At 37.3% G+C, this 23,434-nt stretch overlaps 2 protein-coding genes across 2 annotated transcripts in view; one reads left to right on the top strand and one right to left on the bottom strand.

The window, feature by feature from the left end:
* Window positions 1–17,043, top strand: part of LOC125229356 — a 46,077-nt gene extending 29,034 nt beyond the window's left edge. The window contains exons 3-6 of the mRNA XM_048134177.1: window positions 15,294–15,386; window positions 15,479–15,583; window positions 15,692–15,802; window positions 15,986–17,043. Coding sequence (XP_047990134.1) covers window positions 15,294–15,386; window positions 15,479–15,583; window positions 15,692–15,802; window positions 15,986–16,370 — 694 coding nt within the window. The 3' untranslated portion in view covers window positions 16,371–17,043. The remainder of the gene's footprint in view (window positions 1–15,293; window positions 15,387–15,478; window positions 15,584–15,691; window positions 15,803–15,985) is intronic.
* LOC125229781 overlaps window positions 1–23,434 on the bottom strand; it is a 517,609-nt gene that overhangs the window by 223,914 nt on the left and 270,261 nt on the right. The window lies entirely within an intron of this gene.

Below are 23,434 nucleotides of genomic sequence, written 5' to 3'. Positions count from 1 at the left end.
GAAAAAACGGCAAGGCCCACTGGTGGCCGAGCCGGGAATCAAACCCGTCTTTACCACTAGACCATACGCCCGCGCGGCCGTGTGGTTTTTTTTATATTATAAATGGGCTTACTCTTGGCCACAGACTAGCCGAAGGCAAAGACATGGCCTACGATGGAGTGAGCTCGCCCAGAAGATGCCTGTTCACTCTTGATTTAAAGGGATAGTGGTAAAGACGTTAGCCGCGTAAAAGACCTGGGACCTGAAGACCCGGGTTCGATTCCCGGCTCGGCCACCAGTGGGCCTTGCCGTTTTTTCTTTCATGTATGTTATCTATTTCAATTTATTTAACCTTTTTTATTTTTTTTTATATGTGAGTCCATTTTCAAAAATGACTTTACGTCAATTTTAACAGACTTTCGAACGGCGAATTCGTGCGTTAGAAATTCAAAAATCGGTCCCCTCTACGGTACATACTTAGTATTGATTTATTCGTTGTCTAGGGCTAACGTTTTACGTATTTGAACGTTCGAATTGGGCCATAAAACATAACTAACTAGTGGCTCTGGGAGCTGTAGACCTTCGCGAAATGCTTAGAGAACGCAAAACTGAAAGCTAATTAGTGATTATCGCAGTCAAGTCATGACCTCATGACAGCAACAGTTTCAAGCGACATATACTCGTACGCTATAGGCACTCAACTCAAGCCCTTAACGGCAATTTCTGCATTTAACATATAAAAATTGTGGGGCTATCATGCTTGCACTTTTATCACTTATCAATGTGGATAAGACATATTGTCAATCTCACACTAACTAACTTGCCACAACGTGTCGGATGCTTTATCCGCGTAGATAAGTGATAAAATGGCAAGCATCATAGTCCTGCCCTTGGTTTTGTTATCAACTTTTGTTTTGTAATCGTGTCGACGCTAGCCCGCAAAGTGGGCTTTTCGCTTCTAAGCGTCACACGAAAATCCTAACCTAACTTAGTTTGGATATTTAATAGGTCTTTCTTTTTTCGGGGCTGGGCCCCGCAAGCCCCCCCCCCTTATAATCACTCTTGTTCGTCGCAAGAAAACCTTAAACTAATTTATTTTCAATAGGTATTACGTTGGTATTTCGTGGGGGCTACCCCCCCCCCCCTCCCCGAGCCCCGGGGTGGGTGTTTCGCCGCAAGAAAACCCTAACTTCTTTTCAATAAGTACAACGGTGGTATTTCTTTCTTCGCCCCTCGTCGTCCACGATTTGCAAGCGTGTCGACGCTAGCCCGCGAAGTGGGTTGCTTATTTTCGCTTTTCAGGGTCACAAGAACACCTAACCTTACTTAGTTTGGATACTTAATTGGTGTTTCTATTTTGCGGGGGCTGCGCCCCGAGCCCCCCTTATTTTCGATCTTAAACTTCGCAAGTAAACCCTAACCTAACTTATTTTCAATACGTACTACGTGGTATTTCTTTTTGGAGCCCCTCTTATGGGTGCTTCTCCCCTCGTCGTCCATTTTGGTTTTGTTATCAATTTTCGATTTCTAAGGGTGTCGACGCTAGCCCGCGAAGTGGGCTGCCTATTTTCGCTTTTCAGGGTCACAAGAAAACCCTAACCTTACTTAGTTTGAATACTTAATCGGTATTTCTATTTTGCGGGGGCTGCGCCCCCGAGCCCCCCTTATTTTCCCTCTTAAGGGTCGCAAGAAAACTTTAACCTTACTTAGTTTGGATACTTAATTGATCTTTCTTTTTTGCGGTGGGCTGTGCCCCCCGAGCCTCCCCTTATCTTCGCTCTTATGCGTCGTAAAAAAGACCCTAACCTAACTTATTTTCAATACGTACTACGTTGGTATTTCTTTTTGGCGGGGGCTTCGCCCCCCGAGCCCCCCTTGTGGATGCTTCGCCCCTCGTGGTCCATTTTGTTTTTCTTATCAAGTTTGGATTTGTAAGCGTGTCGACGCTAGCCCGCGAAGTGGGTTGCCTATTTTTGCTTTTCAGGGTAACAAGAAAACCCTAACCTTACTTAGTTTGGATACTTAATCGGTATTTCTATTTTGCGGGGGGCTGCGCCCCCCGAGCCCCCCTTCTTTTCCCTCTTAAGGGTCGCAATAAAACTTTAACCTTACTTAGTTTGGATACTTAATTGATCTTTCTTTTTTGCGGGGGGCTGCGCCCCCGAGCCCCCCCTTATCTTCGCTCTTAAGCGTCGTAAAAAAGACCCTAACCTAACTTATTTTCAATACGTACTACGTTGGTTTTTCTTTTTGGCGGGGGCTTCGCCCCCCGAGCCCCCCTTGTGGATGCTTCGCCCCTCGTTGTCCATTTTGTTTTTCTTATCAATTTTGGATTTGTAAGCGTGTCGACGCTAGCCCGCGAAGTGGGTTGCCTATTTTCGCTTTTCAGGGTCACAAGAAAACCCTAACCTTACTTAGTTTGGATACTTAATAGGTATTTCTATTTTGCGGGGGCTGCGCCCCCCGAGCCCCCCCCCCCCCCCCCTTATTTTCGATCTTAAACTTCGCAAGAAAACCCTAACCTAACTTATTTTCAATACGTACTACGTGGTATTTATTTTTGGCGGGGGCTTCGCCCCCCGAGCCCCCCTTGTGGGTGCTTCCCCCTCGTCGTCCATTTTGGTTTTGTTATCAGTTTTTGTTTTGTAAACGTGTCGACGGTAGCCCGCGAAGTGGGTTTCCTATTTTCGCTTTTAAGGGTCACAAGAAAACCCTAACCCAACTATTTTAAATACTACGATGCATCGCCAACTTACTAATTCAATCTATTTGAAAGTGGCAGCACATAACACTTAAATTCGCACCGATTAGTACAAACCACGGTGGTGCAGTGTCATTCATGGTACATTTTTGCCCTCACGCTAGTCATATTTCTAGGTTCGATTCCCGGCAAATGCAAAACTTTTTGTATTTTTATTTTTATTATTTTTCTTCTTGTTGCCAACAGCTATCATAATTATGTTACGAAGTTTCACTTATGCCGCGCGGAGGGACTCCACGCACAAATTTTTAATGTTTGCGTCCGTTTTCCTTAGTCAAACCAGAGAGTATAGAGTCTTAGTCAGACGAAGTTATATAGATCTTTGGTCAGACACAATTTTGTTGATTTTTCCGAGGTAAGTTTTTATCTTCTGTTTAACGCCATCTGTGAGAATATTGTGGCGTGACGTTGTAGGAGAGGCATCGTAATTATTTCAGCTCATCCTTTCTATATCAAATTGGTTAGTACTTATTTTTGCCATCATCGGCACTACATTTATTTATAAATAATAAGTTTTTTTTTGTACTTCAAAATTATTAAACACTGGATCATAAAAAATAAATATAAATAGTCTCGTTACATAATTAAATTTTACGAGAATCGGTTGAATAGAGGAAAATACACGGACATAAAAATGCAAATTTCAATCATCGAGCAAACAGGATTTTACTTTCTACTGAAAAAAAATATGATTATATGTATATAAAATGTATATATCGCTTAGTTGGTTAAAATATAATTATTATAATACAAAATTCAAATGCAAAAAAAATACAAAAATTATGGCACCTGGAGGATTCGAACGCAGAACTTGGTGATTAGAAATTTGAAAAAAAGCACGGTGACTTACCACTGAGCCACCCTAACACATACGTAGATTGGCGAAATAAAAATGCTTATTCTCATGCAAAATTACATATTTTTACATCTACCGTCTAAACCTGTGTTCTAAAACGTCTAATTTTTTTGCCAAGCACTCTATATACATGTATCTAAAAGACAAGACTTTTAAGATATCGATACGGCTAAAAGTTAAGGCGTGAGGCCCCATGACTTTGTAATTTTTTACAATTTCCAAAATCTGGGACGACAAAAAAATTTTATTGAGTCATAGAATCTGGTCACAAAATTTCACGCGAATCGGTTGGGAAATGCGAGCTGTAGAGCGAGACATCCGGACATACAAAAGCAAACTGCTTGAGTTAAAACGTAGCCCTTGCTTCGCTGCGGTCAAATATACGCAAAAAATTCTGGCATAACTCCAAGATTCGTAAAGACAGCTAAAACATTGGATTTTTCAAGGCAATGCCATAATTCAGCGCGTCATCGCGTCATATGCAAGCTCACTTTGAGCTCGTCGGAAAACGACAAACAAAATGGATGTTGCACACTTATCCTATCTAGAACAGGGTTATGGTCTCCATCCTTACTTAGTGGATATTCCACGAATCCGCACGAAGCGCTTTGCTTCTTCTTTTCTTATGCGCACTGCCAAGGAGTGGAATTCCTTGCCGGCGGCTATATTTCCGAGCTCATATAACCCGGCAACCTTCAAATCAAGAGTGAACAGGCATCTTCTGGGCGAGCTCACTCCATCGTAGGCCACGTCTTTGCCTTTGGCTAGTCTGTGGTCAAGAGTAAGCCCATTTATAATTTAAAAAAAAGGAGCCTCATAAAACAGCATTATTATGGAGCCTCATTCATCATTAATCAGTTTCTGCCTAGTACACGCAAATTGTGAAAAAACTACCTTCTGTTTCCCTATGAGGTATATCGCAAGAAGCTAGTATTGGGTTGGCACAAAAGTGACACACTCTACAAAACTCTATACATTTCCTTTCTTAAGTTAATTGTTTTCGATAATATTCTAGTATGTTGTAGAACATTCTAGGTACTTCTAATGTGAGGGTATATATTATAAAGCCGCCCTCGTGATTGGTTTAGTTAGATAGAAATAAAATGGACGAGCGACAAGTTCGAACACTTTACGTATACGAGTACTTGTTAGGCCAAAGTGCGCGGGCTGCGGCTGACAATATCAACACTGAATTGGGCGCTGGAAGTACAAGCCATGCCACGGTGTCCAGATGGTTTGACCGTTTTAAATCAGAAGACAGGAGCCTTGAAAGTCAGTCAAACTCAGGGCGACCACCTGCATTCAATGATGACGATTTACGCCGCGAACTACAGTCGAATCCTGATGCTACTACTCGTGAATTAGCGGAAGCACTTAATTGCAGTCACCAAGCTGTGGAATACCATCTGCATGAGCTTGGGTATCGAAAAGTTTTGGCTCGATGGGTACCGCACATCCTTACCGACGCCAGTCGTGCAGTCCGTGTCGCCATCTGTCAATCACTTTTGCTGCGACCCCGACGTAAAGAGTTTTTGACTGATCTGGTTACGGGAGATGAATCATGGATTTATTATGACAACGATACACGTCGTGCTTTTTGGCTGCCTCGAGAAGAAACGCCACCAACTCAACCGAAGCTGAGTCAAAAGAACCGCTTAAAAGTTTTGCTTTGTTGTTTCTGGGACTCGCAAGGCATGCTGTTTCATGAACTATTACACAATGAAACTGTAAACTCTAACAAATATTCAACACAGCTCACCGAACTATCTTCTGCTATCAAGAAAAAACGACGAAGACGAGCCACTGTAATTTTACTACATGATAACGCTCGACCTCATGTCGCATCTACCGTTCGCCAACAGCTGCAGAACTTGGGCTGGAAGACGATACCCCACCCACCTTATTCTCCAGACCTCGCACCATCAGACTTTCATTTGTTTAGAGCCCTGAAACGACATTTGCGGGGTAAACAATTCAATGATTTCCATGATGTACAGGTGGAGTTGAACAACTTTTTCGAGGCACAGCCATCAGAGTTCTGGGCGAAAGGCATCCAAACTTTGCCGGATCGTTGGCAAGAAGTCATAGATGCTAATGGTGATTACATCATCGACTAAGCTTTTTGTATTGTAATACCTAATAATAAAAAATATAAAACGTAAACCAAGTGTCTCATTACTTTTGTGCCAACCCAATATTTAGGGTTCTCAAAGGTCGGCAAAGCCTTTACCCTCTTATTCATAAACGGGCACTAAAGTTATCAAGCCGATAAAGTTCGTTTGTCCCTTTCCGACGTATTGGTGTGATAGAAAGGGACAAACGAACTTTACCGCCTTGATAACTTTAATGAACGTTTATGAATAAGGGGGGTACTGGCTCCTCTGATGTTACTTACTGCTTCCCATCAGGCAGCTAGTCTGCTCAATTCTATGTATATCATTAAAAACACCAATTTTAAGCTTCCTTTACATGTGATGTTTAAATTTCAACGTTTTTAAGACATGATCCATAATTCAGCTCGCCTGTGAGTGTGCACGCGAAATCATCCCACAGATCCTACTTTGACGATTGCTATAACTAAGCCGCTTTGTCAGTTTAATCATATAAAGATACAAGTAAATCTCGCCTTAATGGTAACCGACAAAGTGAGACGTTTTACTAAACACTCACAAATATGCAAGGTCAAATCGAGCTCGACGGAATACGAAAAAAAAAATAGCGCGTGGACTTGATAAAGAGAGAGATTTTCCACATTACGTTGATATTCCCACATTAAGTTGTGAAGTGAAACTTCAATACGTTCTGAAGTGAAACTTCATTACGTTGTGAAGTAAAACTTCATAACGTAATGTGGAAATGAAAATAGGAAGGAGTATTTCAAAATTCGAGTTGGCCAGTGTTGAGCGGTTAGAAGTCGCATTAGAAGTTCAACTTCGAAAATCAACATGTGTAAAATCATAGATAGGTACATTATAATGTGAGCTATAACCTTAACCGCCATAATTGGACATACGTCTATTTGTCACGTCACGGTACAAAGCATCACGCTAATGTCATTAAGGCCTTTGTGGGGGAAAGCTTATTGCACCCAAATGAGGATGGAAACAGGGACTAATTTATTAAACATGCCATGTAATGTACCTATACATCATGTACTGAGACTCAAAAGGGGAGACTGAGGTGAGTTTTGACCGAGGCGAGTTGTGGCAAAGTCGACTTTTGGGAACATTAACTATCAGCAAGTTCGCAATAACGCGAGTTTTCTAGCGCAAGACATAAACTAAAACACCTGCGATGTTGGCAGCTTGCTAATAGTTAATTATGTTACCAAAAATCGAAGTTTTCACGACTCTCCTCTGTAACAATTCACCTCGGTCTCCCCTACTAAAAAAACACAAAATGGTATGGAAAAATACACAATAGTCCATTTGTTACAAGATCCCTCTGATTTAAATTTTAAAAATACCTGATTCTTATGAAAAGGGCCTTATTGGCATAAGAAACATAAGGAATTTTCTTAAAAATACCTATACCTAATTGGAAAATGTTATGTGGCCATTCATAAAGATTCATAATGATGCTTCATATAAAAACAAATGCAAGTCTGTTCCAATAAAGAAATATTTTTCCCCTCACTAGCTCGGAAACACGTGTTTTGTCCTTTAATACCAGCGGGTAAAAACGCATTTTATCCACTAGTGGGTAAAGTAATTTGACCTTGAATAAAGTTAAATTAACTGCTTCAAAATTGATGAAAGTAGGTGAATCTAGTAATAAAGATCAATTACCACCTGTGGAACTACTGGCAGCTGTGATAAACGCATTTTTTTGCGTTGTAGTTTCCTCACTATACAGCGAGGGGAAAAGTTTTGTGTTACACTCGGGTGCATTGTATTTTACTTCTCGTGTGTTAACACTTTCGCTACCAAGAACCCGACTGTCGGGCACACCGCTCGTAGAAGCGTAGCCGATTACATGGGTTTCCCCGTATGTAGCGAAAATGTCGTAGCGCCGCGTAGAGCCCGGTTTCGAAAGTGTTAAAAAACTCGCAAGTTCAGGATTCTATTCTCGAACTACTCGCTTCGCTCGTGGTTCAACTATAGAATCCTTTCACTTGCTCGTTTTTCAATTCCACACTCGGCGTTAAAATACAACTTTGCCCCCTTGTATAACAAATAACTATTAAACTCATTAGACGTAATCTGTACTAATACAGAGTGGGGCCTGTAACAAAGGCGAATAATTGAACCCTAGGCTATTCTCCTTATACTGATCAACATTTGTTCGGCGACTTTTAAAAATAACTTGTATTTTGATTTTTATCACCCTTGAAAGTTTTTTCTAAGAGGTAATGTATTGCGAATTCTGTTAAGTCTAAAGTGTGACAGACAACGTCAATGACAACAATAATGGCGTACATTGAAGCTAATATTTATTTTGTATGAAAAATTAAAAATTTTAAGGACTTCATAATTTTTAAAAGTCACTGAACAAATGTTGATCAGTATAAGGAGAATAGCCTACAGTTCAATTCTTCGCCTTTGTTACAGGCCCCACTCTGTATAAGGACCATAGTTATTCATAGAACATAAACCTACTCTAGTAGGTACTTAGTATTTGCATGCAGGTCTCCCAGCTGAGCTGTAAAAGCTAATTAAGTCTTTGAACGCAACTCCTAACTCCCGAGTTTCAATCTAGTCTGGCTCAAGTTAGGTCTGACTAAGGGTCTAGATAACCAATTAACCCTTTCAACGTTTAGTTTGCGAAGTAATATCAATTTTAACATGTTGGTTAATTTGTCGATATTATCAGAAAGTTATTAATTTTCTCTTAAATATTTCAGTGGTAGTAATTGATTAAATATCGACTCTCATATATTTAAATAAATAAATCAATAATGGTTGACACCTTACACAAATCAACCTAGCTCCAAACTAAGCAAAACTTGTACTGTGGGTGCTAGGCGACGATATACATATATAGATAAATACATACTTATGTACATAGAAAACATCCATGACTCAGGAACAAATATTATCTGAGTTCGTCACACAAATAAATGCCCTTACCGGGAATCGAACCGAGGACCGCGGCTTAGCAGGCAGGGTCACTACCAACTACGCCTGGGTGGCTAGCCGAATGGCACAATCGCTCACGAAACGCTCACGAAACGAAGCGCTAGTAGATATCTATCTCTATCGCGCTTGCGTATTGGCGCGACAGAGCCAGCGGCGTATCGCTTTCGTTTGGCGTCGGAGAAATGCCATTCGGCTACGGGGCCAGACCGGTCGTCAAGTAATCCTTTCCACTTAACTCATGGTTTTAGTGGGTGGGCTGTCATCTGTCAAATTCCATATATAATGGTGGGGTTAACTCTCCATTTTCGGGCTTAAGAACTCTTCCCTCTTAAGGGTGATCCGAAAACGCTTACAAGATTCTTAGTCAAGCTTACAGCCTGGCAAAAAAGATTAGAAAATGGGGGCGCCACCGTCTTCTATGGTAACCGTTTTGCATGTGGCAACTAGTTATTGAGACACTTGTATGAGAATAGTAAGTGTGAGTGTAGTGTGTAGTGTGTTTGGACAGACCATCGAGTGTGAATGAGACCAGTCGTAACGCTGAAAGTGAACGCAGCCGACGCGCGCGAAGGAGGGTAGATCGCGCGCTGTCTACGCAACTTTGACATCCACCCGCCTTCTTCAGTTTTCCGTGATCATGATGCATGCAACTGCGTCGAAATATCGGGAGCTGGATGAAAATCAAAAAGGTAATCACGGTCTATACCTATCCCGGTCAATACACCGTGTTTTTATGGAATTCCGTTAACTTCGGCAAATAGTTAGGTCCATTATAGGAAACAGAATGGTATAGTTAGTTTTCTTAAATTTGTATTTTTTTCAAAAAAAAAGCCATACACCTGCGATAGATGTTAACTTCAATTGCTGTTGAGAAACGTGCTTTACAATTAACTCACTCTAAATAAGTGTCAAAACTATGACATTTCAATCGCATTCCGAACACACAAAGCCCGTTTCTTAACAGCAATTGATGTAACCGCAGGCATGGTGTTTATCAGAAAAAAGTTACAAATTAAAAAAAACTATGCTATTCTGTTTCCTATAATGAACCTAACTATATGGCGAAGTTAACGGAATTTATTAAAAACACGGTGTGTAAGTCTAAGTTCAGTTCATACTATATGACATAACAAATAGCTAGATAAGATAAGATAAATCAGGGCTTTATTTAAGCTCCATTAGGTCCTCAGACTCAAAGAAGGCACTCCAACAGCCCATCTCACTACTTTCACCCAACTTATCTCCTTATCGTTGCCCGCCTCATTTGTCAAAGTCCTATCACAAAGCCTTTTTCTCCTTTCACTCAATTCAGTAAATTCAAATTAAAATCAGGTGCCGTAGCCGAATGGCATTTCTGCGACGCGAAACGAAAACGAAACGCCCCGAAAGGTAGTCTGGCTCTGTCACGCCAATACGCAAGAGCGATAGAGATAGATATCTACGAGCATGTCACATTTTCGATTTCTTTCAACCCCTTTTTAGGGTTCCGTAGTCAACTAGGAACCCTTATAGTTTCGCCATGTCTGTCTGTCCGTCCGTCCGTCCGTCCGTCCGTCCGTCCGTCCGTCCGTCCGTCCGTCCGCGGATAATCTCAGTAACCGTAAGCACTAGAAAGCTGAAATTTGGTACCAATATGTATATCAATCACGCCAACAAAGTGCAAAAATAAAAAATGGAAAAAAATGTTTTATTAGGGTACCCCCCCTACATGTAAAGTGGGGGCTGATATTTTTTTTCATTCCGACCCCAACGTGTGATATATTGTTGGATAGGTATTCAAAAATGAATAAGGGTTTCCTAAGATAGTTTTTTGATAATATTAATATTTTCGGAAATAATCGCTCCTAAAGGAAAAAAAAGTGCGTCCCCCCCCCCTCTAACTTTTGAACCAATTATGTTTAAAAAATATGAAAAAAATCACAAAAGTAGAACTTTATAAAGACTTTCTAGGAAAATTGTTTTGAACTTGATAGGTTCAGTAGTTTTTGAGAAAAATACTGAAAACTACGGAACCCTACACTGAGCGTGGCCCGACACGCTCTTGGCCGGTTTTTTTGCCATAAGATGGCACTAAAACTTGAGTAGTTTCATGTGCTCTGCTTACCCCTTCATGGGATGCAGGCGTGATAGTATGTATGTATGTATCTACGAGCATTTCGTTTCGTGAGCGTTTGTGCCATTCGGCTAAATACGTACCCAGGGTTTTATTCGCGCGACCGTCGCGCGACCGTCGCCGTCGCGTCTCATACTTCCATATCGATAAGGTTTGATTTCGTATGCGTCGCATCACCGTCGCGCGACCGTCGCCGTCGCGTCTCATACTTCCATATCGATAAGGTTTGATTTCGTATGCGTCGCATCACCGTCGCGCGACCGTCGCCGTCGCGTCTCATACTTCCATATCGATAAGGTTTGATTTCATATGCGTCGCATCACCGTCGCGCGACCGTCGCCCACGCAAGCCACGGCGTTATAGAGAATGCCAAGCTTTGGGATTTGCAGGGTTAGCCTGTGTTCATATTTTTAAAATCTGAGAAATGCGAATTAAGAAGCCAGCTAAGTGAATATCTAAATGTGAGTGTCTTCATAATGGAGGGTTCCGTAACTTCGTCCATACTCATATTAATATCCTTACTAATCCACACTAATATTATAAATGCGAAAGTGCGTGTGTCTGTTTGTTTGTCTATCTTTCACGGCAAAACGGAGCGACGAATTGACGTGATTTTTTAAGTGGAGATAGTTGAAGAGGTGGAGAGTGACATAGGCTACTTTTTGTTTCTTTTTAACGCGAGCGAAGCCGCGGGCAAAAGTCTGTCTTTGTCTTAGTTCTTCACGAGAAAATAGCAGAACCTATTTAGTTTCAATTTGGCACAGAGATAGTTTGAATCCTGGGGGATATCGGACACTTTTTTACCCTGAAAATTTCGTCCTAAAAGAGTAAAATTATTTGACTTCCACTTCTAGAACGAGATATTTTTTATCAGTGCCTGTTAAATGATTACCTATTTAAAGTATTTGGTTAAATTCAATTACATTTAACTTTCTTGTTGAGAAACAGTTATCTACAATGTAACAGAAATAAAAATACGGTATTGCAAGTCTCAAGTATGCTACCTTATTACTCTGAGTAGGCACGGTCTAGTCGTAATCCATCAAATCGCGTGACTTATCCACCCTTCCTTATCTCCGTCTGGTATTTAATTTGGCTAACCACAAAACACGTTGGTCAGATACAGTTAAATGTCACAATCAATACAGACTTAAAAGTATGCTTTTCTTTTCTTCGCACTTTTTCTTCTGAGGGCCGATTTTTGAGTCTCACGCGTTCGAATTCAGAAAATTGTCACTGAAAATAATAAGAAAGTCACCGTTTTCAACCGGTATTTTAGTGACAAAATCCCGTATGCGAGATTCAAAAATCGTCCCCCTGGAAATTGCAATTTGAGAAACCCGTCTAATATGTATGATCCACTGGCCACTATAAAAAAATCCCAACATGAAATATGTTTCATCTAGCAAACAAAAAAAAAAACGTTTGACTGAACTCGCAACCTTATCTGTTGTTCAATTGAATACATATGTAAAATTGTTCCAATTTATATCCCGATCCGTTTATCGAGCCCGCACGTCCGGGGCGGCAAATCAGCCGGAATGGAAACCGGGACTGTGATGTCATCCGTGACGTCACTGCGTGTGACAGTCGTTCCAAGAATTAGGGATCTGGCAGATTGTAACAATTTAGTTTTGTAAATCCAAGTTGTGAGTTTGGTAGATTAATATTGTCTTCGGTTACGGCAATAGTTACTCATGAAATAAAACTATGGAAACATTGGAAACGGATTATATCGCGTGTAATGCGTTCGTGATGAACGGGTGACTGAGGAAAAATTACAATGTTTGCACATTGTAATAAACTACCCACATACAAGAAATATTAATGAGTAGGTGATTATTGGGAGTTTCAAATCAAAGATTTGAAAACTCCCAATATCACTTCATATTTAGGACTCGTACTCAGGTTTATTGGTGATTTAAAACTCCCAATAGGTTTTCAGATGATTTAAAACTCCTAATCGGCTTTCTCATGATTTGAAACTCTCAATAGGTTTTCTGATGATTTAAAACTCCTAATCGGCTTTCTCATGATTTGAAACTCTCAATAGGTTTTCAGATAATTTAAAACTCCTAATCGGCTTTCTCATGATTTGAAACTCTCAATAGGTTTTCTGATGGTTTAAAAAGCACACAAGGTTTACGATTGCATATTTAGAATTAGAACTTGTGAACTGTAAAAGCGCAATCAGATTTTTAACTTAACATTTCGGATTCGTTCATTTGATTGAAACAGATGAAGTATGGTGTTCGTTGTTAAATGGTCCATTTCGAAAATGTAAGCCGTAAAGTTAAGTTAGGTATGATATTAAATAGCAAAAGCTTAACGCAACACACTCTCCGAGGTGGCCAATCTCAGATGTGGTCTCTCTCAAGCGTTTGCTCGATTGACAGTGGCGTTTACACACAACGTGTCTGATCAGCTCGTCAGCGTCGCAGAACACGAATGGACCCCCAAAGTGTGAACTCTGGTGTAGTCGCGTTTTACATGCATCGATTGAGTTTGACCCCCTCCGGGTATGGGATTCCATATCTATCGACCGCGTAAATACAGAGATCCCCAAGTCTCGAATTCAACACTACATGCCTCGGTTGGCCAAGCCAAGGAATGGTTTACGTGTTGAGGTTGTCGGTCGTCACAACCCGACATACTACACATCACCATTTTTATTTATATGAAACATTGTAAAAACTTTATAAGTGTGATGTAGACCCAGTTATGCTATTGGCTGTTTCGGATTACGTACTCCCACGTCATATCTACTACGAATTTTGTAATATATGGTTTAAAATAACGTATATAAAATATGATCTTCTTTGACACCCATAACAAAGAGTTCAGTATAAATTAAAGGCTAGCGTATGTCATATACTGCACTTTGCAAAGCAGAACTTTTCATAAAGATATAAGGTTCAAATTTTGATTATATTAAAATCATGACATACATTGAACAGTATGCGAAATTGCAATCACTCATTTAGTTGTAATTTGAGTCAGTTTACCTGGTTGCTCACTCGCTATGTTTATCTTATAAAATGATCACGATTTACATGAATTATAAATGGTTTTGATATAAAATAGATCTTAGTATACATATTTCAACTATATTGTGAGTGGTAAAACTCTAAAAATAATATCGTATTTATTCTCTATGTTTTAGTATGTTAAAAATAAAACAATTAATTTATCATGAAACCATTTTATTTAAGTAATGAGAAATATTACAAGCACGACGACTAACTAAAAAGTAAAGTACATTTTATAACATAAAATTTTCTAATAATTACTCACTTCACTCAACTTTTTTACAATTTTTTCTACCAGACCTTCAGTTGCATTTAATAACTCATCATAGTCATCTTGAACAACATATTGTACTGTAACCCCATTAGATTCGATATTTGATTGCTCCAAATCGGATATACTGATTTTAATCAGACGCTTTCCTTTTGTAACCTTTCTGATGACATGGGAATTTAAACCCATTTCTTTTATTTTCCTCTTTCCTTTCTTAGCGATTTTCTTCTGACTTTTGCTGGTGTACCTGATAATGGAATTTCTAAAGATGGATTCAGGAGCAAATCCTGGTATTTCAGGTACGCATCCATGTCTTGAGAATAATTGAGCGGATCATTCGGTTTTTCACAAACTTGCGAATAAAATGGTGTGGTTTCAGTCATTTCAGCAGCGTGGTTAATAGGTTGCGAGCCCTGTAAAAAAATATCAAGTTAAATATATTTCAACACCAAATAAAAGTACTCAAAGATACCAGAATATAATAAAAGTAAAATACATACCATTCTGATTTTGAAACTGATAATGCACCCGGCTTGAAATCTCGAACTGTTGTAATTTTAATTTATTAAATGCTCTATTTATAACTTCGTAGTAACAAAATATAGTATAGCTATTAGCTATTATAGCTTGCACATTGAACGCGGTCTTAACGCGGCGACATTCGTTTGATTAGTGCCGGAACCTTTATGCGGATCTTGTTTCCGACAAAAGAAATATTACACTTTTGTTTTTCAATAATTAGCTGAGTTGAATATTATATTACAGTGATGATCAACCTTTGTATTATATTGGTTTCTTACTGTATTTTTGCAAATGTTGTAGTTTATGTTAGTTATAATTTGCTTTTAGGTTGTTAACTCATGACTTTACGTCAGTTTCGTTTTATTAATAAAACCCTGGCTTATTCATTTCCTGTACTATTTTCTAACAAGTGCAAGTGTTACAGTGCGAGTTTTACGTACACGGAGAAATTCACCTTGAAACAATGCTCGTAAGTTTGTAATATTTTATTTAGCTATAAACTATTCTGAATATGGTGTTGAGTGATGTTTGTTCTCGATTAAATTTACCGATAAGTATCCTTCTAAGTAGCAGTTTTATGCGAGTTAAGTGCGTATTGGTATTAACTTTAACTTAAAATTTATAACCCTCGCTGGAGAGAGGTACAAGTACAACTGTGAAATCTCGTTCGACTGAACATAACAGAATCTTATTTTTTATTTTCAGGTCTGACTTTGAGTATCATGTAATCCAGTCTAAGAAAGACCTCGACTCTGAGGATGAACCTGGATCATTAAAGTATGTATTTTAATTAAATTTAAGATTTTATTGACTTATTATTAATTTTTGTTATTATTAATGATCTAATGGATAATCACTATGTATTGTAGGACTCAGAAGAAAACAACCAAAAGGAAAAACGCTTCTCAGATCCCGAAACGTGACGCGGGCTGGTCGCTGGACAGAAACGTCGTCGAAGAATGTGCTAGTAAAAGGTAATTAATTAAAACTGTGTTTGAAAACTTGTCTACAAATGCGAACTTTTTATTTATTTCTCTTTATTTATGAGAACTGGAAGTAATATAAAGTTTTTAATATTACAGCAAGAAGATCAAACCAAAGAAAACTGTGAAAAAGCACGCATCGTCCGTGTTAATAACTGATACGTTGCAGGACAGTGACACTGACCTTGATGAAGAAGACAAAACTAAAAGGTAATTAATTCAATTCAGTTATTTCATATGTAATACATATATTTACTTAACTAATTGTAATTAGCCTTTGAATCTAAACATTTTAAACCATAGTATTTAAATTCTTAAATGTTAAGTACTTACCTAATTAACTAATTATATTTTGTTGTATTCGATAATATAAATAAGTTTTTAATATTCCAGTACGACAACCAAGTCGAAGAAAGAGACACCTGATTGTAAGCCAGGCTGGTTTTCAAACTGGGGTGACGAAGGACATGTTGAAGCCCAGCGTCGAGCATCCGCTGCCAACTCTCTGTCGTCCGTGCTGATACGTCGCGTCCCAGGCGGCTACGTGCGTCGCACAGCTTCGTTAACCGGTGATCTTTTTATTGATCTTAAACTGTATAACGTAGTAGATATTCAAAACGTTCCATCTGAAGCCCGTTGGGAGAAAGCGCTGGTTAATTTTAAATATCGTGTGGATTCCGTTTCGGATATAGTAGATAGAATAAATAAGATTCTAAAGCGTTGTAAGGACGACTTTACAGATGAAGGAACCTTTTTCCCAGATAAAAAAAGCCAATAATCTTTAATCTTTTTTACGTCTAATTTAGTCTATTCCTATGTCAATAGGCAAAATGCCTCATAATAGCTCCATATTTTGTTCAGTGTGTGACATAAGTATTCCAAGTAAAGCCTTTTCTGCTCACTTGCGCACTAACTTGCATAAAAATAATAACTCTGTTCAATTAACTCCTGATATTGAAAAAATAAGCAGCGCTTTCCGTAGTAGAATAGCATCATACAGAGTGCGTGGACCAGAGAGTAGCCTCCATGACTCACCGGTAAAGTTTCTGTGCGCTCTTCGTAGACATATTAAACATATTCTCGAAGCGAGAAGGCTTGCTTTTGGATCTATAAAGGTTAACTTTGAACTGTTTGCTGAATTTGGTTTGCCGAAAAATGAAGCATGTGAAATTAAATCATTCGCTACGCAAAATATCATTTTACATCAAAGTTACGAATTTAAAGAAATATTTTCAACCATTTTGAAGACATTGAGCACGAAAATTGATGAATTTCAAGAACGGGACAGTGGCTGGAGCTTTCTACGAAACTTATATCTCGAGATAAACATAAACAAATATAATCCTCTTAGAGCGTCTAGATTTATAGAATTACCAAAGTTAATAAAACATCGAAGAGCTTGTGTAAATATTAAAAACAATGACAATTTCTGTTTTTTATGGAGCATAATTGCCGCATTATTTCCCGTACAAAACAATCAGGATCATATAGCGTCTTATCCTCATTTCGATAACTTTCTCAATATAAAAAACATGACCTTCCCTGTTGGCCTCTCTGATATCAAAATATTTGAAAATAATAACCCAAATATAAGCATTAATGTTTATGGATTAAGAAAAAATGAAGTTGTTGGACCATTATACAAAACTAAGACAAAACGCAAACATCATGTTAATTTGTTAATGCTGGAAAAGGGTAACCAATCACATTATTGCTTGATAAAAAATTTAGGTAGACTTTTAAAGACACAGTTAACGAAACATAATGGAAAAATTTATTTTTGTGATGAGTGTTTATTATTTTTTAACAACGAGGATAAATTTAATAAGCATGTTTGTGGTGGTGTTGCAACAGTATTACCCGATCCCGGCACTCACATCCAGTTCAAACATTTTGAACGAATGCAATTAAATCCGTTTGTAATATATGCCGATTTTGAATGTATATTACAACCTAAAACAGATGATGAGCTTAATTCAAAGTGTACTACCACGTTACATAAACACGTTCCGGCTGCCTTTGCGTATTATATTGTGTGTTCTTATGATAGCTCACTCAACAAATATGTTAGTTATAGGGGGCTAGATTGCGTTAGTAAATTTCTCACCTATCTGAAAAGTGATGTAACTAAGATAAAGGAAATATATAATAGCCCTGCTCCATTAAAGCTTACAAAGGACGAAGAAAACCAGTTTAAAAATGCGAAGTATTGTTTTCTTTGTAATAAATTGCTGTTAGACGATGCAGTTAGAGATCATTGTCACCTCACAGGTAGCTTTAGAGGCGCTGCTCATTCGTTTTGCAATATTCAATTTCGTTTACCAAAGTTTATACCGGTATTTTTTCATAATTTATCGGGCTATGATTGTCATTTGTTTATTCGTGAATTAGGAGAAATGACTGGTAGGTTAAAGGTCATAGCAAAAAACAAAGAAAATTATATTTCTTTCACTAAGTTTTTCCACATAAATAAAGACGAGTTTGTGCCTGTACGTTTTGTCGATTCATTCAAGTTTTTAGGAACCAGTTTAGAAAAACTAGCGACTGATTTGAATAATGAAGACTTTGTTCATTTACGAAGTTTCTTTCCTGATCATATTCAATTCGGGCTACTTAGAAGTAAGGGCATTTATCCGTATGAATATATTACCTGCTGGGATATTTACAAAGAAAACAAACTACCACCACAACGTTATTTTTACAGCTCAATATCTGATAGTCCTATTTCTAAATCTGAATATAACCGAGCTAAGCATGTCTGGAACATATTTAATATAAAGACATTGGGTGACTATACCGACCTCTACCTCAAGTCAGATGTGTTGTTATTGGCTGATATATTTGAAAACTTTAGACATACCTCTATGTTAAACTACAAGTTAGACCCCGCATTTTACATGACAACTCCATCTTTAAGCTTTGACGCAATGTTGCTTATTACTAACGTTAAATTAGAACTCATAAATGATCTTGAAATAATTCGAATGATACAAAAAGGAATTCGAGGAGGTGTTTGCCTTTGCTCTACGAGATATGCACGTGCTAATAATAAATACATGACCGATTATGACACATCTGTCCCGGATTCTTTCTTGTTTTATATGGACTGTAACAATCTTTACGGTTTCGCAATGTGCAGTAATTTACCGTATGGCGATTTCAAGTTATTGAGTAAAGATGAAATTGACAAAATAAATTTTCTAGATGTGCCAGATAATAGCCCGTACGGTTTCATATTAGAAGTAGATTTAGAATATCCAGAATACCTACATAACTTACATAATGATATTCCATTTTGCCCACAAAGATTTGTACCCCCGGTTCGAAAAATCCCAAGCTGATTCCGAACTTGTACGACAAATATGAATATGTTATTCATTATATGCATTTAAAAACTTGTTTGAGTCATGGTTTAAAATTAAAAAAAATACATAGAGTTATTCAATTTAAGCAAAGTCGATTTATACAGCAGTATATTGAATTGAACACGGAGTTGAGAAAAAATGCAAAATCAGAATTTCAGATGAACTTTTATAAACTTCTCAATAACAGTCTTTTCGGTAAAACGTTAGAATCTGTAGAAAATAGGACAAATGTAATGTTAGTTAATCAGTGGGTTGACGACAAGAACAAAACTAAGAAAAAGCTAGTGCCGAAGTATTAATAGCACGTCCTAATTTTCATAGTGCAAGTGTGTTTACTGAAGATTTAGTCGCCATTCAAATGAATCCTGAACAGATTACGCTCGATAAACCAATTTACATAGGATTTACTGTTTTAGAAATATCTAAATCTCACATGTACAACTTCCACTATTCTCATATGAAGCCGTTTTATGGAGAAAATCTTAGTTTGTGCTATACTGATACCGATTCATTTTTGTATTTAATAAAAACAGATGATTTGTACAGAGATTTAAAGTTACATTTTGGTCGGTACTTAGATACAAGTAATTACCCAGCGGATAATATATACGGCATATGCCAAAAAAATAAAAAGGTGTTAGGGTTATTTAAAGATGAGGTAGGAGGTAAAATAATTGATCAGTTTGTGGGACTTAGGTCGAAATTATACTGCTTCAAAACACAAGAAAAACAGTTCAAGAAAGCAAAGGGCACAAAAAAGCATGCGGTCAGAGATCTTCAATTTAGTGATTATGAACATGTTTTATTCAATAAAGAATTGTTACGAAAAAATAATGCAGTATTTAAGTCTATCAAACACGAAATTTTCACACAATCTCTTAATAAAGTAGCACTATCTTCGAATGATGATAAACGAGTAATATTAAAAGACAATATTCACACACTTGCGTGGGGACATGCTTCATTTTTCTAAATATAGTTATATAGTGATATTTTAAAGGAAACTTGGAACTAATTTGTAAACACCTACTTTACTTTTTAAGTTAGCTATGCCAGTATGTATATTATTATTAAATAAACTTTAAAAAAAAACATTAGTTTTTCTTTTTTAAACCCACCATATTTATGTACAATGTTTAAATCAACTCAGGATACTTATGTTATGATCGTATACCTGTATTATGAGTACAATATCGTATCATGAGTTGATTTAAACATTGTTTTCAGGAGTATAATTTACAGGTTAATAAAATGCGTCTTATTTAGCACATTCATTTATTCAAAGAGGAACGTGATTTTCTAAATACCATTTTTTCATACATATTACATATTTTAATGCACAAGTTTTTTTATGGTACACACAATTAAAAATACAATCATTAATACAATATTTTTTATACAGTTCTTGTAAATTCGGTGCACCCTTTTCACTTAAATCTATAACAGTACAGTTTGAATATAATTCTTTAATCCATTTAATTTTTTCCATACCTTTAACGAATATTATCTTATCTTTAATATGATTATAAATAAGTCTTCTAAATTCTCTATAATCAACATAACCTTCATGCCACAAAATACCTAAATGTTTTTCAATCCATTTTGTCTGCCTCTCTTCACTTTCCGTCAATTTAGAAAATCGAAAAGGGGGTTTTATTAAGAAAACTTGAGTGTATTCTAGCGTGCTGTATGCAAATTCTTTGATAATAAATTCGTTTTCTTTTGTTTTAAACCCTTGAAGGTCTACAAATATATGCTGCATTACGATACTTTTTTCGTAATATTACTTAAAGGCTTATATTCAAATACACTATCATTTAAAATCAGACAGTAAGCTGCAGTGTTCTTTGGTATATCAGATTCACAATCCAATTCAACTCTCACATCTACTGAACCGGTTTTTAAGGTTTCGTTTTGACGAGAACAGTTGATAACAAATAAAGGAGCTTTATCTTTAAAATCTTTAGGGCTAAGCAACGGCGCTTGTAGACGATTATAATAAGACTGTTGAAATTTCGCATACTGTTCGTATAATATAGCAAACTTTTCATCCGAAAAACTAACATCAAAACTTTCGTACGGAAAGTAAACTGAATTCAAGAAAACTTTAACATCTCTCAAATTACAGTGATCAAAGTGTGATATGTCTTTATTAGCTTCATTTTTTCGTCCCGTTTTCAATCCAATTATAATATAACGCGGCTTTTCAATTTGCGATGAAGTTTTGATAGACCAAGAATGTTTTGACGTCTCAGGCAAGAGCGGATATTCATACAAATCCCAAGTCCTAAATGCTATCTGAACAGCACGATCTCTTTCTAAACATTTGAGTAAATTTAATCTTTCACGATCAGACACTTTAACATGAGGCATGCGCCATACTATTTTAGATATAGTAATATTGTCTATATATTCATTCGCATTTAATTTAACACTATTCAAATTAGTATTGGATCTTAAAAGAATAAGTTCATGCTTGCAATTAATTATGATTTTGCTGTAATCCTCAGCAAACCCGAGAATCTTGTTTAAAGGTACAGACACAGAAAATGTACCTTCCGTGTTTTTTATACCATTGACATCAAATCCCCATAACTTAGACATGGATGCTTCCATCCCATTCATAGATACAAGAGATTTCATAGTTGTTGTAACTCCTGCGTTTTTAATTTTGTCAATTTCGATTCCATTTAATTCATATCGAATATCTTGAAATAGATGAAGTATGGGGTTGTTTGTAAGAAGAACACTTTTTACCTCGGCTTTTGTTTCTCTATTGAATGCGGTTATAGTACCTTCTATGTATAAAGAACTTGCTGATGGTAGTACGTAAAGATCTTGTTGGTTTATAGGTATACGTATTTCATCGTTGAAATTGAAACTTGTGACGTATGGTTTATATGAATGATATTCAAAGCTCTCGATAGAATTATCAAAGACAAAAGGTTCTGTTAAGTTTAATATACTCATTTTAATAGGCGTAAGCTTTGGAGGAATTGCTTATTTTGTTTTGTGAGTTTTACTTTAGGTCTTCTTTTCGTGATTGCAGGATGAGTACTGGTAATGTATGTCATGATTTTAATATAATCAAAATTTGAACCTTATATCTTTATGAAAAGTTCTGCTTTGCAAAGTGCAGTATATGACATACGCTAGCCTTTAATTTATACTGAACTCTTTGTTATGGGTGTCAAAGAAGATCATATTTTATATACGTTATTTTAAACCATATATTACAAAATTCGTAGTAGATATGACGTGGGAGTACGTAATCCGAAACAGCCAATAGCATAACTGGGTCTACATCACACTTATAAAGTTTTTACAATGTTTCATATAAATAAAAATGGTGATGTGTAGTATGTCGGGTTGTGACGACCGACAACCTCAACACGTAAACCATTCCTTGGCTTGGCCAACCGAGGCATGTAGTGTTGAATTCGAGACTTGGGGATCTCTGTATTTACGCGGTCGATAGATATGGAATCCCATACCCGGAGGGGGTCAAACTCAATCGATGCATGTAAAACGCGACTACACCAGAGTTCACACTTTGGGGGTCCATTCGTGTTCTGCGACGCTGACGAGCTGATCAGACACGTTGTGTGTAAACGCCACTGTCAATCGAGCAAACGCTTGAGAGAGACCACATCTGAGATTGGCCACCTCGGAGAGTGTGTTGCGTTAAGCTTTTGCTATTTAATATCATACCTAACTTAACTTTACGGCTTACATTTTCGAAATGGACCATTTAACAACGAACACCATACTTCATCTGTTTCAATCAAATGAACGAATCCGAAATGTTAAGTTAAAAATCTGATTGCGCTTTTACAGTTCACAAGTTCTAATTCTAAATATGCAATCGTAAACCTTGTGTGCTTTTTAAACCATCAGAAAACCTATTGAGAGTTTCAAATCATGAGAAAGCCGATTAGGAGTTTTAAATTATCTGAAAACCTATTGAGAGTTTCAAATCATGAGAAAGCCGATTAGGAGTTTTAAATCATCAGAAAACCTATTGAGAGTTTCAAATCATGAGAAAGCCGATTAGGAGTTTTAAATCATCTGAAAACCTATTGGGAGTTTTAAATCACCAATAAACCTGAGTACGAGTCCTAAATATGAAGTGATATTGGGAGTTTTCAAATCTTTGATTTGAAACTCCCAATAATCACCTACTTTAATGACTATACGACCGCTGTTAAGTGTTTTCAATACGTCGGGATGAATTCGGGATTAACTGTCGTGTTAAACATGAATGGCCCTTGCTAGGAATACGGGCGACCATTTACCTTGAAGCTGTTGTTAATTACTCTTTAGGTGTTATTGAACTGTTTTAGACTATTGATATATGTTTTGTGAACGATTCTGTTGATGATTATTTTGTAATGACGCTTGATATTTCATATGGGTTGACTTTAAAAAAATCGCAGATGCTTTCAGAACCTTTGGGTGGAAAGTCACAAGTATATTA

This window comes from Leguminivora glycinivorella, chromosome 9 (assembly GCF_023078275.1).
Source record: "Leguminivora glycinivorella isolate SPB_JAAS2020 chromosome 9, LegGlyc_1.1, whole genome shotgun sequence".
Taxonomy (NCBI): Eukaryota; Metazoa; Arthropoda; class Insecta; order Lepidoptera; family Tortricidae; genus Leguminivora; species Leguminivora glycinivorella.
Note: the sequence above shows the minus strand (reverse complement) of the source record. Positions and strands in the feature narration are given on the sequence as shown.